At 45.5% G+C, this 17,532-nt stretch overlaps 1 protein-coding gene across 9 annotated transcripts in view; it reads right to left on the reverse strand.

Moving 5' to 3' along the window:
• Window positions 1–2,677: 2,677 nt before the first annotated feature.
• Window positions 2,678–17,532, reverse strand: part of LOC146347772 (2-5A-dependent ribonuclease-like) — a 31,272-nt gene continuing 16,417 nt past the window's right edge. For 6 of the 9 annotated variants that reach the window (XM_084851303.1, XM_084851302.1, XM_084851304.1 and 3 more), the window contains 3 exons: window positions 17,234–17,369; window positions 9,663–9,817; window positions 2,678–6,416 (listed from right to left, as the gene is read on the reverse strand). In XM_084851303.1, the coding sequence (XP_084707429.1) occupies window positions 6,254–6,416; window positions 9,663–9,817; window positions 17,234–17,369 (454 nt within the window). In that variant the 3' untranslated portion in view covers window positions 2,678–6,253. The remainder of the gene's footprint in view (window positions 6,417–9,662; window positions 9,818–17,233; window positions 17,370–17,532) is intronic. The other 3 variants (XM_084851307.1, XM_084851305.1, XM_084851306.1) reach the window with 1 other exon arrangement.

Genomic DNA, 17,532 nt, shown 5'->3' on the forward strand with positions numbered 1-17,532 from the left:
GCTTTCGTGGACACTGTCTGCTTCATCAGATGCATGAAGTATTAACCTCAAATTGGCAGATTTATATACACATGCTGGGAGCAGGAGGGGGGAATGTAATCAGTGTTGTCAGGGGGAATTGAAATGCAAAAAGTATAGACAGCAATGATTACCTTAACAGTTCATAAAACTTTGGGTGAGAACACAGTCATCATTGTAATGGTGAGCTGATTAACATATGTAGTGCCATTAAAAAGAACACATTTGTTTTTATTCAAACCAAAAGAAATAGAATTGAATCTCTTGATGAATTGTACTTCAGCAATTTTGCACTGTTATCTGTCTTTGAAATTCTTTGTTCAGACCTTTTTTGTATCTGGAAGATCCTAATTTTGTTCTGGTCTCTCATCTCAAGAGTTTTGCCCTCCTACTCTGGGCCCATTTCGTTCCCGGTCAGCATTCCTTCCTTTAACCACACCAGATGCCGTGGGGCCACACACAACACTGCATCACTCAACTTATTCCTTGCACGAATCTCTAGCTGGAGGCTCCTCATATCCAAGCCAGCTAATATGGAGGAAACTGGGGGTGCTGCCGGACGGAGGTCTCCTAGTGCTACCGAAGAGAAGGCACTATGCAGCAATTCCATCTTTTTTCCCTTAATGGATTTTCCACAGTAAGAAAAAAGATGGAAGCAGTGGTGGAAGTCATAGGAGACTTATGGGTGGAAATTGACATTGTCTGGACTCCTCACATTTTTTTGTGACTAAGGCAGGCCGATGGCACGATAAAGGGCTCATCTGGAAGCACCCAGACTCTACTCCTGACTCTGAACTCTCTTGGCATCTTCAGCGGCAGGGCAACGGTCCCATAGAGTGTCCAGCTTACAGCAGACCATGGAAACACTGTTAGGAGATATGGGCAGAGCTGGTATCAATACTTGTATCCATGGTCAGGTGTTAACCTGCCCACCTCCAAAACTCTGGCAGAGTCCACGACTGATGCCTGCTCCAGGCCCCCCTTTAAAAAAATATTTTTACACAGGCATTCCAAGAAGCACTGGGTGGCTATGTCTGACCAGCACTTACAGTCAGGGCCAAAAATATTGGCACAAGGATAACTGTTTTGGGAGTTGGCCTCCGTACACCACCACATTGAAGTTGAAAGGAAACACAACCAGATGGGAGTGAAGTCAGGACTTTCAGCTGTAATTCAAGGGGTTTGACAAAAGTGGGGCACTAACCATTCAGGAAGTACAGCCAGTGGCATACACACACACCCATCGTTGGGGGCTCATAAGTAATGGAAGGAATGGCTGACAAGCAGCTGCATGGCCAGGTGTGGCCTGTTTCCTGGGTACCCCATGACCAAGTAAGCAGAGAAAAGGCCTGGAGGTGGTTCTGCATGTTACATTTGCATTTGGTAGCTGTTCACTGCAACCCCCAACATGAGGTCCAAAGAGGTGTCCATGCGAGTGAAGGAAGCCATCATTAGGCTGAGGAACCAAAATAAACCCATCAGAGAGATAGCAAAAACAGTGGGAGTGGCCAACACAACAGTTTGGAACATCCTGAAAAAGAAGGAATCAACTGGCAAGCTCAGCAACAGCAAAAGGCCTGGCAGACCACAGAAGACAACTAAAGTTGATGACCGCAGAATTCTGCTCATGGTGAAGAGGAACCCTTTCACAACATCTAGCCAGGTCAAGAACACTCTTGAGGAGGTAGGCATGTCATTGCCAACATCTACAGTCAAGAGACGGCTTTATGAATGTAAATACAGAGGCTTCACAACAAGGTGCAAACCACTGGTAACACTCAAGAACAGACAGGCCAGATTAACCTTTGCCAGCAAACACCTAAAAAAGCCTGCCCAGGTCTGGAATAAGATTCTTTGGACTGATGAAACCAAGATTAACTTGTACCAGAATGATGGGAAGAGAAAAGTATGGTGAAGGAAAGGAACAGCTCATGATCCAAAGCATCCCACATCATCTGTCAAACATGGTGGAGGCAGTGTGATGGCATGGGCATGTATGGCTGCCAATGGAACCGGGTCACTGGTGTTTATTGATGACCTGACTGCTGATCAAAGCAGCAGGATGAATTCTGAAGTGTATAGGGCTATACTTTCTGCTCAGATTCAGCCGAATGCTGCCAAACCGATAGGATGCCGCTTCATATGGCAGATGGATAATGACCCGAAACATAAAGCAAAAGCTACCCAAGAGTTTCTCAAGGCAAAGAAGTAGGATGTTCTTCAATGTCCAAGTCAGTCACCTGATCTCCACCCAATAGAGCCTGCTTTTCACTTACTGAAGACAAGACTGAAGGCAGAAAGACCCACAAACAAGCAGCAGCTGAAGGCAGCTGCAGTAAAAGCCTGGCAAAGCATCTCGAGGGAGGAAACTCAGCATTTGCTCATGTCCATGGGTTCCAGACTTCAGGCAGTCATTGACTGCAAAGGATTTTCATCCAGGTATTAAAGGCGATCCTTAAGTTTGAAATGATGTTGGTTTGCTTCATTACTTATGAGCCACCAACGATGGGTGTGTGTGTATGCCACTGGCTGTCCTTCCTGAATGGTTAGTGCCCCACTTTTGTCAAACCCCTTGAATTACAGCTGGAAGTCCTGACTTTGCTCCCATCTGGGTGTGTTTCCTTTCAACTTCAATGTGGTGGTGTACAGAGGCCAACTGCCAAAACAGTTATCCTTGTTCCAATATTTTTGGCCCTGACTGTAAATCTGCCACAATTCCCCAGCACAATGCTACAGTGGGGGGAATTGTGGAAAATTACAATAGTGGTTAGATGCAGATGTTTGATGCTGCTGCTGCCCACTACCACCACCAGTAAACTGCTATGGCCTTCTGATGGAAGGGGGGGGCACCCAAGGAGGCTTTGCCTAGGGCCCCCTCATACTTAGAGTTGGTGCTGTAGGTCATAGAAGTGAACTTCGCATTCCTGCTAAAAGGTGTTTTCATCTCCCCAACAAATCTGCCAACCCTGCTGAGGCTCTTCAACATGCACTTTAAAAGATAAGAATCCAAGGGGAAATGTAGACAAGAGACTATTCTTTCTTGTTAAAACACACACACACCTGCCTTCAGTGCTAGAGAAAGGTAGAAACCTCAACTGACGTCTCTGCGATTGGGAACTCAGCAACCCATCCTCCTTCCCAGTTGAAACTGGGGGGGGGGGATGCTATCTCAGTCCCTCCATAGGTCACCCCATATCCTCACCCCATCACACCATCATAGTAATTTTAAGTATTATTGGAGGAATGAGTCCTATAAATCATACTGAGGATCAAAAGAACCATAAAGCTGGTTCCATGTGTGTACCCAAGGAGTTTTGAGTTCATGATTCTTGAACATTCATTCACATACACCCCACCCACTGCAAAGGCTCATCTGTTTTGATAACTGGGTGGTTGTTCAAAAGCATTTTGTGATGTGAAATTAAAAGTCTACTATTCAAAGTATGTCCAAGCGCCTGGGCACACCTAGAGGAGATATTGGATCTTGGCCCACAGGATAGGGGCTCAGAGCTCATGGTTTGTTCTGTTGAACTTCTGTAGAAGTTTTGGGGGCATGTGGATTGGGGGCATAGTCAGTGTGTATTCATTCTGTGAATAAAGCAGAGCAATTGCACCATAAAAGCCTTGTCTGGAAGCACCATTAGTCAGCCAGCTTGAGTAAATAAATCCTCACCAGCTTTATTGTGTAGCTTTAGGTTATAATATAAAACAATACAAAGTCAACCAACCGGTCACAAGACAATGAATATTATCAAGATAAAACATCAAAGAATACAAAAATTGTCCCCCAAATGTAGCAATAATCCAAAACTTAAAACCTATACAAAACAGCCATATCCATCAGACCTATTTTGACACCTCCAGTGCATCACTTCCTTGAAACAACTTGTGTTTAATCTTTGAGGCTGCTGCTAAAGCAAATGCAGTTCATGTTTTTCTTACTTTGAGGGCCTTATCACTTAAAGGTATAGTAGATTGTACTCTTACAACAAAAATGCAGAGGCACAGTTCATAGCTGGAACAATCTCTCAAGAACTGTTGGGGACAGAGATCAAAAGTTTAAGACAGAGAATGTCCTTTGAATCATAGAATAGTGGGGTTGGAAGGGGCCTACAAGACCATCGAGTCCAACCTCCTGCTCAATGCAGGAATCCAAGTCCTTCTAAGAAGGCACTTCAAATCTGATAGCTAGCTTCCAACGTAAGAGCATTTACCTATGTTTGAGTCAGGGCGCAGCATGAGCAATAGCATTCCTTGACAAAAACAAGTGTCTGGTGGCACCTTAAAGCAGAGGTCCACCATTTTTTTGGTCCTGGGGGCTGCATTGGGTGTCTTCTGGGGTGGTGGGGGCCACACATACAACTCACACACACACACACCCTTCTCACAAACCCCACCCCAGCTGCCACAGAGCTTGGTCTTGTAGCAACAGCATCAAGGTACAGAAGCCCCCACTCCAACACAATCACCCCCAAAATCCAAAATGCTCTAAAACAAACTCTATGGTTCCTGCCATAGAGCATGAACCTCATTCCTGGATCATCCCAGGAAGTAGGCAGGAATCATAGAGCCTGTTCCTAGAGAGCTTTTTCCTTCCCTCCCACTTTTCGAGCAGCAGCAGATACTGGGCATCTGGGAACCACCAGACAGGCGTGGGAGTGGGATGGCACATTTTTTTTTGCACCACCAACAAATTATGATATCCGCTTTTATGGACCACGGCCCACTCTGGGTGCTTCCAGATGCAGGACTCCTAGTGTTAATAGTCAAAGGGCACTGTGCAGCTATTCTGTCTTTTCTTCCTTAACAGATCTTTTTCTGGTTAGAGAAAAGATGAAGTGGTGGGGAAACACAGGAGGGTTATAAGGGGGAAATGATGACATCTAGACCCACTATAAAATTCCGTGAATGGGGCAGGGTGGTTGCACAGTAAAAGCCTCATCTGGAAGCACCGTTTGACAGATGTATTGGCAAGCAGCCTGCCATAACCACTTCTTAATTGCTTTTGTGACACACAAATGAGCTAGTAATTCACCCTCTGAGGTTGCTAAGACAACTGACCCATACCATGCTGCTTGCAAGTGTCTCTCACCACCACCCCATTTCTTGAGAACAGGCTCTAGACCAATCAGGCCTTTCTGTATTTTGGCATGAAGGAAGGAAGCAGCCCTCTTAGGGAGTGAATTTGTGGCAGGAAGGCAGAGCCTTTTGCTCCTGTTATCTTGTTCCTGTGACATGCTGCTGGCAACTCCATTAGTTGCAACTCTCACTGCAGGTATAACATAAAGAAGCTAAGTCCACTCTAAATTGCACTGGACCCAGTTAATACCTGTCTCGAAACTGTAAATTGTATTGTTGCAGTTTTGTTAGCATTTTCAGAGTACAAAGTTATGCTAAGATTTTGAAGTGGTTACATTTTTAGCAAGAAAGCTTAGGAGAACTATTGTATTTTGACTGCAGTTCCTCTTTCAGTAGTTACGTGATTCAGAGAGCAATCCTGTGGCCGCTAGACACTGTATAGAGGGCCATAGGACTTTTCGCTTTCTGGGAACTGAGGACAGAGCCAGTGCTCCAAATGCAGTTCCCAGAAACTGCCCTCCCCACCCCCTCATGGTTCTCTCTGTGCCAGCTACGTCTCTGTGCTCGGAAATGGAGTGCGGAGATGCCAAAAAGGGGGCGGTCCTGGAGGTGGGAAGGGGAGGAGACCACGGAAGCCGCTTTATGCAGCTTCCTATGCGCCACGTGGCCTTCTTCCCTCCCGCTCCCCAAAGCCATGGCTAGACAGCTGAAATCGGCCATCTAGCCAAAAATGCAGGGCGACTCTGCATTGGATACTCGGCAGCTTCCGATGGAGGCTGCCAAGCATCTCAATAGGATTGCGCCCTCAAAGTCAAGCCATGACTGAGTATAATGGAAAGTATTTGTTTTCTCTCTCCACAGCTAGAGCATAAAATTCAGAGATTACATCTAAAAAAAATCACTCAGTTTGTGGCTGGTGAGTGAGAGAAGACCTCCACTTCAAGCAATCAGTGGCTACCCCACCCCCGACCACAGACCTGCCGATCCAAAATTGTAAAAGTATAGATAATAAAAGGTTGTTTCTGCCATATGGAGGTTTTCTTGTTGTCTCTTGATATCGAGCATGCTGAAACTGTATTATTTAACTTCATTTTGCATATTCATATAGTGGAGAAAAAATAAAGAAATACAGATGTGTCTGTCACCTGTGTGTCTGTCACCTGCAGGACTTGACTGCTGCTGATCCATGAGAAAGGTTCTGAGCATTTGGAAAATGTTTATAATATTTTATATTATACAAACTCTGGTAGACATACACTGTTAAATTTGGAAAAAGATCCAGAAAATACTCTGCAGGATCTCTGATTATGTCTTTCACCCTGAAATGGAGAAAAATAAGGTTTTTTTAAATTACAAATGTTTAAGTGAGTGCTGGGTAGCTTTCATTTAAAAAAGAGATACACATGACACATAAATAATTATTTACTCATGTCAACATAATTCCTAAATACTAATTTCCTAAGATCTCAGGTTTTTTATGCTTATGTCAGATTTCAGGATGCAAGGAAATTACCAGCAAGACAGGTGCTTTGCTTTCTGTTCTATTTTACTCACAGACTCCTTCCTTATATAAACTGTGAGAAGAGATTCTCTTGATCTGTGTGTCTTGTTTCCAAAGTGACATGTCTCGGGGCGGAACTAGACGTTACGAAGACATGGAGCTACTGCTGAAAATACCAGTCCTGTGTCTGGCTCTTCCCTGTACAACTCTCCTTGTGATACGATGCCACTGGGTTGTAAGTTCCTCCACTCTTGCCAGCCAACGATGTGTGAAAAGGAACTTATATTACAGGGACATCACATAGCACACTGAGTTGTACTAGATGTTACAGGAAAGGAGGGAGAACTAAACTCCGTCCAGCATTTTCCATGGCAGTCCTGCATCAGCTGTGACATCTAGCCCCACACTCAGTTTTTAATTTCATACTCACAGCACCTTGCCTGGATATTTCTAGACAGCTTTATGGAACATACATATTGCTACCCTGTTGGAAAGTTTTGTCCAAGCAGGATCTTATAGTGCAATTATCCAACCTTGTCCATAGGAAACACCACAGTGGACCAGACCACAATATGGTGCAGTGGTTTGAGGTTTACGTTTGGCTCTGCCATGAAACTTACTGGGTAGTCTTGGGCAAGTCACAGTCTCTCAACTTAACCGATGTTAAATGCTTGACCAAGACACATGTTTCTATATGTCTGGAATGTACTTTTTCATGTATAGGGACTAAGCTCTTCACAAACACAAATTACTGGGAGGAATTACTCTTCCCTCTGCGGCCTGGCTTTATTCTGCCGGAGGACAGGCTGCTGTCAGCCCAGTCAAGTTGGTCCAGAAACTAGCATATTTACAAAATACAATAGAGCACAGTGTATGTAACTTTAGCCTAGGTCTCACTACGCCTTTTGAGGAAGGAGTAACAGAGACAAGGGCAGACCTTTTCTGGAAAAAGACATTTTCTTGATCAAGCAGAATAACAGGCAAATTGCAAGGCAAATTTTGGCTTGTCCTAGAGGGAAGGAGTGGAGCCCAAAGGGAGACAGTCAGGGGCAGTGAGCCAAAGGCAGCTGTGCAATGATGCTTGGGAGGAGGAACGTTGGATGCTGGGGAGCTGGCAACAGAGGGGGCAGGATTAGACTGAGAAAGAGATATGGGGATATTACACCTATGCTTTACAATCTGTCAGAAGCATGTCAGAGGGGGAGGGATTCACAGTGTTAAGGTAAATCCAAAGTGGGAGTGAAAGCTGACCTTCTGGGGCCATGGCAGGGCTCTACCAGGCCAGGTTGTAGGAGATGAGAATATGAGCAGGCACCCAAACCAGGGTTTGGGTGCCTGCCGGACCACTCTCAAGGTGCAGGCAAAAGTCCAGGAAGAAGCGGGTACAGTGGGTACCCTGCCTGGGACCTTTAGGACAAACAGAGTGAGAGCGCTGTGGGCACAGGAGACTTTAGGCCTTTGTGCATCTAAAGGCTCCTTAGCTTGAGGCAAAGAAGGGCAGGACGCTGCCTCTTCCACATCAGCAGAGGGTGGGGACTGTTGCGGCAAACAGACCCTGCCCTGACTTGCCTGCTGTTACTAACTAGCCATCACAGACAAGATGGAGACTGAGAAGCACACTGAGAGTGTGGGACAAAACGGAGGCAAACAGGTACTCTCTGGTAAAACCTACCTCACAGGATGTCATGAGGATAACTGTGTGCTGTTATTTTTTCTGTGACATATTTATCATATTTGGGATTAATCTCCTCCAGCTTTTCCCATGTACTCAATTTTGCAACTTTTTCTGGGAAATGATTCTTGCCCTGATTAGAGAAATATTCACACCAGGACTTGACAGAGAATCTATTGCTAGAACTATCACTCGGAAACAAAACCCCAGTTGAACTGACTGATGGCAGGACACAATCCTGCACCTGTCACACAATGTCCTGGTTCACACAGTCACTGCAGCCCACGGGTGCCAGGCTGCCAATTCAAGGCCCCACCGCGTCTGGAGTCATCCAAACCACCCCAACAAGCTACCTTCCCTGGCTTCAGATGATACAGGAAGCCATACCCAGCAAGGGTAGTTATGCAAATCAGCCAGCTTGCAACCAGCACGTGTGGGATGGCTAACTTGTGATGATGCAAACTGGGCCATTCCATAAGTCCTTCTGCCTTCAGTCATATTTAAATACACATAAATATACCCTGCTCTTGAGACTGTAATACTAGATAAGCTACTTTAAAGAAGAGAGTGCTTCTCTCACTGAGGATCCCAGCTATAGAGCAGTTTAATACTGGTAATCTTAAAAAATAAGATTTCCAGGAACAGTATGTGCCAACGTTGGCCTAAAATGTGAGTTGAAAATTAATGTAGTTAAATTGACAGGGCTCCAGACCTGGAGCTGTAAGAGATCAGAGTGTAAATCCCAGCTTCGTCTAGATCTCATTTCAAGGCTGCATTTCTCAGTCACCCAGTCTATAAAATGGGGACAGCACCCAGTAGCCTGCTGTTTGGCAGGATGCTTAGTACTTGCATATTAGCTGCTGGAAGAGGCTGCAATGTGAGTGAAGAAAAGAAATGTAACCTGGTAGCATGGCTGTGAGAGCTGGACTATAAGGAAGGCTGAGCGCCGAAGAATTGATGCTTTCGAACTGTGGTGCTGGAGAAGACTCTTACGAGTCCCCTGGACTGCAAGGAGGTCAAATCAGTCCATCCTAAAGGAAATCAACCCTGAGTGCTCATTGGAAGGACAGATGATGAAGCTGAAGCTCCAATATTTTGGCCACCTAATGCGAAGAGAAAACTCCCTGGAAAAGACCCTGATGCTGGGAAAGACTGAAGGCAAAAGGAGAAGGGGACGGCAGAGGATGAGATGGCTAGATAGCATCACGGATGCAATGAATATGAACTTGAGCACGCTCCGGGAGAGAGCGCAGGACAGGAAGGCCTGGCGTGCTATGGTCCATGGGGTCACGACGAGTCAGACACGACTGAACGACTGAACAACAACAAAAGCATGAGTTATTCAGATGGCCCAGGGTAGCTATACATCTAAAAGAATCAACTATAACTTACTGTTCATCCTTCTCTTCGAAGTGCTCACCAAAATTCCTGATTAGCTTCAGTAAATCTGTTACACAGTTTTCATATATTTTCTTGGGTCTATTTTTCTTTTTCTTGTCCCTATTACTAAAGGGATCAGCCATACAGTCCAGAACTTCTTTGTCTATCTGAAAGAGATGCAAATCGCTATAATTATTTTAGGTTTGGGAAACAACTCTTCACAAGGAAATTCTCTCTCTATATATAGGTTGGAAATCCTCAATCACAAGGCCATAAAATGCATATAGGTAGAATGGTAGTAATATTTATACTTCAGTTTTTAAGAATGAATGAACACATTTCCGTATGTCTGCCTAGTAAGTTTGAAAGTATTTAAAATCTGGTAATGCAGCAAATTAATTCCATGCATAGAATAACTCTCTTGCTGGATTACATCAGACCAAGGTACGTATAGTCCAGCATTCTGTTTGCAACAGTGGCCTCCAAGATGCCTCTACAAGCCCTAAAGCATGCCGTGAAGGTGACAGCTTTCCTCTGTTGTTTCTCCTGAGCATCTAGTGCTCACAGGTATAACTGCCTCTGAACATGAAGGTTCCATGTAGCTATCATTGCCAATATCAACTTGGAGAATACAACATTAGAAGCTATGTTTAAAAGTTTTAGTAATGGAATTGGAGATCCCCATTATTAATTCTAAGTTATTTAAAACTTATTTCAGAAATTCCCAGGCTGGCATTCCAGAAGAATGTAGAGCAGTTTGTTGTTGTTGTTGTTGTTATTCAGTCGTTCAGTTGTTTCCGACTCTTCGTGACCCCACGGACCATAGCACGCCAGGCCTTCCTGTCCTGCACTCTCTCCCGGAGTGTGCTCAAGTCCATATTCATTGCATCGGTGATGCTATCCAGCCATCTCATCCTCTGCCATCCCCTTCTCCTTTTGCCTTCAATCTTTCCCAGCATCAGGGTCTTTTCCAGGGAGTTTTCTCTTCGCATTAGGTGGCCAAAATATTTGAGCTTCAGCTTCAGTATCTGTCCTCCCAATGAGCAGTCAGGGTTGATTTCCTTTAGGATGGACTGATTTGATCTCCTTGCAGTCCAGGGGACTTGTAAGAGTCTCCTCCAGCACCATAGTTCGAAAGCATCGATTCTTCGGCGCTCAGCCTTCCTTATAGTCCAGCTCTCACAGCCATACGTTGCTACTGGGAAAACCATAGCTTTGATTATACGAACCTTTGTCGGCAAGGTGATGTCTCTGCTTTTTACTATGCTGTCTAGGTTTGCCATAGCTTTCTTCCCAAGGAGCAAGCGTCTTTTAATTTCATGGCTACAGTCACTGTCTGCGGTGATCTTGGAGCCCAAGAAAATAAAATCTGTCACTGCTTCCATTTCTTCCCCTTCCATATGCCAGGAAGTGATGGGGCCAGATGCCATGATCTTCGTTTTTTTAATGTTGAGTTTCAAACCAGCTTTTGCACTCTCCACTTTCACCCTCAACAAGAGGCTCTTGAGATCCTCTTTGCTTTCTGCCATTAGGGTGGTATCGTCTGCGTATCTGAGGTTGTTGATAATTCTCCCGGCAATCTTAATTCCGACCTGTGATTCATCCAACCCGGCGTTTCTCATGATGTACTCTGCATATAAATTAAATAAGCAGGGCAACAATATACAGCCTTGTCGTACTCCTTTCCCAATTTTGAACCAATCGGTTGTTCCATGTCCGGTTCTTACGGTTGCTTCTTGACCCTCGTACAGCTTTCTCAGGAGACAGGTAAGGTGGTCTGGTACTCCCATCTCTTTCAGAATTTGCCACAGTTTGTTGTGATCCACACAATCAAAGGCTTTAGCGTAGTCAATGAAGCAGAAATAGAGGTTTTTCTGGAATTCTCTTGCTTTCTCCATGATCCAGCGAATATTGGCGATTTGATCTCTAGTTCCTCTGCCTCTTCGAAACCCAGCTTGTACTTCTGGTAGTTCTCGGTTCACATACTGCTGAAGCCTAGCTTGTAGGATTTTGAGCATAACCTTGCTGGCATGTGAAATGAGCGCAATTGTACGGTAGTTTGAACACTGTTTGGCATTGCCCTTCTTTGGAATTGGAATGTAAACTGACCTTTTCCAGTCTTGTGGCCATTGTTGAGTGTTCCAAATGTGTTGGCATATTGAGTGCAGCACTTTAACAGCATCATCTTTTAGGATCTTAAATAGCTCAGCTGGAATACTGTCATCTCCGCTAAATTTGTCGTTAGTAATGCTTCCTAAGGCCCACTTGACTTCACTCTCTAGGATGTCCAGCTCAAGTTCAGTGACCGCACTATCATGGCTATCAGGGACATTCAGATCTTTCCTGTATAGTTCTTCTGTGTATTCTTTCCACCTCTTCATAATCTCATCTGCTTCTGTTAGGTCCCTGCCTTCTTTGTCCTTTACCATGCCCGTGTTTGCACAAAACGTTCCCTTGATATCTCCGATTTTCTTGAAGAGATCTCTAGTCTTTCCCATTCTAATGTTTTCCTCGATTTCTTTGCATTGTTCATTTAAGAAGGCCTTCTCGTCTCTCCTTACTATTCTCTGGAACTCTGCATTCAGTTGGGTATATCTTCCCCTTTCTCCCTTGCTTTTTGCTTCCCTTCTTTCCTCAGCTACTTGTAAAGCCTCATCAGACAGCCACTTTGCTTTCTTGCATTTCTTTTTCTTTGGGATGGATTGAGTTGCTGCCTCCTGAACAATGTTATGGACCTCCATCCATAGTTCCTTAGGCGCTCTGTCTATCAGGTCTAATCCCTTAAATCTGTTCCTCACCTCCACTGTATATTCATAAGGGATATGATTTAGGTCATACCTGAGTGGTTTAGTGGTTTTCCCTACGTTCTTCAATTTAAGCCGAAATTTTGCAAGAAGCAGCTCATGATCTGAGCCACAGTCAGCTCCAGGTCTTGTTTTTACTGACTGTATAGAGCTTCTCCATCTTTGGCTGCAAAGGACATAATTAATCTGATTTCGATATTATCCATCTGGTGATGTCCATGTGTAGAGTCGCCTCTTGTGCTGTTGGAAAAGAGTGTTTGCTATGATCAGCATGTTCTCTTGGCAAAACTCTATTAGCTTTTGTCCTGCTTCATTTTGTACACCAAGGCCATGCTTGCCTGTTATCCCGGTGATTTCTTGACTTCCTACTTTAGCATTCCAATCCCCTATGATGAAGAGGACATCTTTTTTTGGTGTTAGTTCTAGAAGGTGTTGTAGATCTTCAAAGAACCCATCAACCTCAGCTTCTTTGGCCTCAGTGGTTGCGGCATAGACTTGAATTACTGTGATGTTGAATGGTTTGCCTTGGATTCGTACTGAGATCATTCTGTTGTTTTTGAGATTGTACCCCAGTACTGCTTTTCCCACCCTTTCGTTGACTATGAGTGCTACTCCATTTCTTCTAAGCAATTCTTGCCCACAGTAGTAGATATAATGGTCACCTGAATTAAATTTGCCCATGCTTGTCCATTTTAGTTCACTGATTCCCAAGATGTCGATGTTCAATCTTGCCATCTCATGTTTGACCACCTCCAGCTTACCTTGATTCATTGATCTTTGAGCCTGCCAAACACTGAGCTGACTACAAACACAGACACACAATCCACAGCAGCAAGAGTTCAAGTCTATGAAAAGTCTCACAGAACTTTTCATGGCAAGTCCTTAACAATCCAAAGTTCCAGTCCATGTGCAGAGTGCCTCCAAAAGCCCAGATGATGATGGATCCAAACAGAGAAAGCTTCGGGCAATGATGATGAGATGTTCCAAGCAAAGGCTTTTTGCCTTTGCATCAGCTTAACCGGGAAAGCGAGACTGCAGGACACCCCCTCCGGATCCCTTGACAGACAAGGGCCTTTAGCCTTTCAGCAACCTCCTGTCTAAACAGGGCGTCACTGCTAAGACCTCCAGCAGTGACTCTTAGACCTGGGTAACACTTCTGCAAACCCCACCCCACCTCTGTCAGGTTGTCACAGACAGCTTCCAGCCTCCCTGTCTGCCAAGGCCAGACCATCAGGTGGACAGGGAGTTGGGTGACTCCCCCTGGCTCTGTTCTGAGAACACTGACAGAGATAAGCTCACACAGACCCTGACATTCCAGAGGCTGAATGGGACTAAGCCCTTCCAGGCTACCTCTAATCAAATCTTGGCTATAACCTACAAGGCCCTGACAAGATGTGGCTTTTATATATTCTGCCAGGGGAGAGAAAAAAAAGTGGAAGAACACTCTGTTGGCATTGTTCTAAGTTGTTTTCTAAACCTTGACAGTGATTCACCCCAACTGGCAGATTGAGAAGGTTGAGTTCAAAGTAGTCTGGCAGTAGAAGGAAAAGGTCGGCCGCGTTCGGACGTCACTTTAAGCCACGGTGGCTTAATAAGCTACTCACAGTAGCTTATTTTTGAAATAGTCCGCGATGCCCCACCACGTCACTGGGCTAATAAGCTACTGTGTGTATCTTATTAAGCTACAGTGTGTAATCTGAGTCATCCCCCTGCCCCCTGTCCTGCTGCAGTCCTCCTGTCCTGGCAGTGGTGTTGTTTCACCCATTGACAACATCACAGCAGCCTGTTTAACCCTTCCTCAATATCCGAATGAGAGGGGAGAGGGGAGGGGTGAAGTACAGGGGCTTAATTCAGTGCTTCCAGCATCACCCCGAGAAGGGGGTGGTGGCTTTAACCACTGGAAGTTTGCAGGATCAAGACCATATTTTGTACATGGCCTCCCCTGGTCAGGAGGCACCTGACGCACCATCAAAACCCTGCGCAATTACTCACAAAGGAGCGGAAATGCTGTGTGCACCAAAAAGGAGAGGCAGCAATAAGACATTGGAGGTTTGCAGGATCAGGACCAAAGTTCACATGCAGCGTCTCCTAGTCGGGAGGCACCGGAAGCACCATCAAAACCCTGCACAATTACCCCAGAGGAGGGAAAATCCCAGGTCCACCAAAAAGGGGGTGGCACAAATAAACCCTTTGGGGTTTGCAGGATCAGGACAAAACCCTAAATTGCACACAGACAAGCTACAGCTTGGGGGACCATGCAGGGAACAAGAACACTGATGACCCAATGGGCATGTGGCAAGCTCTCTGTAGGTGAAGGTCATGCTAGGAATACTTTGAGATAAATGAGGGTTCAGCTACGTCCTGTGCTACTGAATGGGAAGCATCTAAGGCACATATGAGAGGAAGAATTATTGCATACACTTCTCACAAGAAAAAGCTTCGGGTCATGGAAGAAGAGAATTTGGATAAAACAGTGAAGTCCCTCTTGAGCCCGTTGGCAGCCTGTCCCTCCCCAGACCTCTATCAAAGACTACAACGGGCGAAATATGAATGGAATAAAAGACAGTAATCTACAGCTGAATTCGCATTGCCTAGTCTGCGTCAGAGGTATTGGGAATGCGGAGAAAGGCCTGGTGAGTTTCTGACATTTGGGTTAATTAAAGATAACCATAACAATGTACACATAAACCAAAAGGATATAAATTTAGAGTTTCATAATTTTGTTCTGAACTATATAAGAAGGAAAGGGATCCTACGAATTGGGAATTTGAAGATTTCTTTTCAGATTTGGTCCATCCACAGTTGTACTTGCAGCAAAAGGAACTACTTGCAGAGTTTTTGCAGGTCAAAGAGGTTAAGGGTGCAATTCTATCGACTGCACCCTCAATAATCAGAAGCTCCCAAACTCGGAGGCGTCCAATCATCCAATGCAGGGTGGGAGGAGTGGCAGAGGCAATCCCCGCCCTTCCAGCCTGCATTTTTTGCTGGATGGGCTTTTTTGCCTGTCTAGCAATGGCACTTTACAAGGGGAGGGAAGGAGGCTGGAAGAATAGCTCATATCCCCCCAGGCAGTTCTCTCCCTCCTTTCGACCTTAGTTGGACTCTAAGACAGGAAATAAACTTAACTGGGGAGGAAAAAAAGAATGGGGAAAGGAGGAATTGTGAGAGGGAAGCAGTGCATATAGGCAATTTTTTGTTCTTCTAAATGTTAACGTTTGCACCCTGACAAACACCTCAAAGTGTTTAAAAACAGCAAAAATATTGTACAGATAATAATAAATTAAATTTCACATATAAACAATATCATCAGGAAAAACAGTGCAGCAGCAACAGAAAACAGAAATACCTATCTGGCAGATTCAAGATACAAATACCCATGCCAGCTCATACAGCCAACACAATGTCATTCACACAACTCGCATGCCACAGATTGGCTTTCCCCTGCAGTCAGCCTCCTTGAACAGATTATAGTTTGTGTATTCAGTTCATGTGTAGTTCTCTACTAGTTGTATCTCTGTGAATGAGTAATGAACCAGGGTTGTTGTTGTTTTCAATCCCCTGGGTCAAAAAATGGGCTGCAAAGTGGCTGTGTGAATCAGCCCCAATTCAAGCTGTAAAAAGGAGGCTGCAAGAAAGCTTTCCTAGTACATTGCGCCAGGGCTGGCTCCAAGTCTGAGGGACCCTGGGCAAAGTGCACTGTGGTGCGCCCCCTCCTCCATCAGTAGGCCCTGGTGACAGAGAGCAGCAACGGTGCCCTGAGCATTTCCAAGTGGCTGGGTCTAGTCACTCTTTTCATTTCCCACAATGCCCTGGAATGATGCTTCATTGGGCACATTCTGTGGTAAATAAAAATGGTGACTAGGCCAGCTCAGACCACCAGGCTGGGATTATTATTATTTTTTTGAAGGGGGTATCAGCATGGCCCTTGCCAGGAGACTAGATCCTGACAGATAGCTGGTGCTGAGGCCAACTCCACACTGTGCCCACCCAATAGCTTACCACTAGGGATGGCAGAGAATTCCGCCACGGATTTCAGTGAGGCCGAATGCACTGGCATTCGGCTCCCCGAAATCCGTGGCGGAACCGCCCACCCCCCCCACCCCCCCGTGGATCCCCCCCGGGACGAGACTTACCTGGGGCAGATGTTCTGGACGGCGGCGGCTCCTGCGGCGGTGGCGGCAGCGGCGGCAGCTGGTCTTTCGACTGGTTGCCGCGGCCATTTGCAGTCTTTTTTTCTTTTTTTTTTACCTAGATGTGATAGGCTACGTAAAGACTTACATAGCCTATCACGTCTGGGTTAAAAACAAAAACAAACGGCGTACGCAAATGGCGGTGGCTACAGCGGCCGCCATTTGCGTACCCTATTTTTCACCAATTTATCTTACGTAAATATTTACGTAAGATAAAACGGTGAAAAAAAGGGGAACGCAAATAGTGCCCACTACACCGCCATTTGCGTACGCTGGGTTTTGTTTTTTGGTTTTTTTACACAGACGTGATAGGCAACGTAAATTCTTATGTACCCTATCATGGCTGCAAACCAGGACGGCAATGGCGGCGGCAGCAGCCTGGCGGCGGCAGCAGCCTGGCGGCGGCAGCAGCCCAGCTGCAGCTGGCCAGGAGACCAGCCACCGCTGGAGCCGCTGCTGCCGCTGCCGGAACCACCGCCACCGCCGAACTGCCGGCAGTCGAGGATTCCGGGGGGAGGGACGGAGTGCCTCACCCCCCACCGCGAAAGATTCCGCGAAAAGGTAAGTGAGTTCGTACATCCCTACTTACCACATCAGTCCAATCCTTGAAAGGATTCTCCTCACGATTCAAAGCCTTCAGAATGTCACTGTTGCCATTCTGGTCCTTAGTGCCGCGTGTCTTAATATCGCTTTCATTCCCAACGTCTCTTAAGAACCTGTACTTCCTGTCAAATGGAAGGCAAGTTGGTGATGCTTTGTAGCATTATGTAGTTATCTTGAGAACACATTTTCATTCTTTATGAAAGCTGGCCTCTCTCCCTCATGATTGTGGAGACAGTTTAAAAGGTGTTCCCAAATGAGATGTTTAGAGAGGTTAGATCAGAGGTG

The sequence above is a fragment of the Heloderma suspectum genome, chromosome 4 (assembly GCF_057233095.1).
Source record: "Heloderma suspectum isolate Gila_16-S chromosome 4, 16-S_ref, whole genome shotgun sequence".
Lineage (NCBI taxonomy): Eukaryota > Metazoa > Chordata > Lepidosauria > Squamata > Helodermatidae > Heloderma > Heloderma suspectum.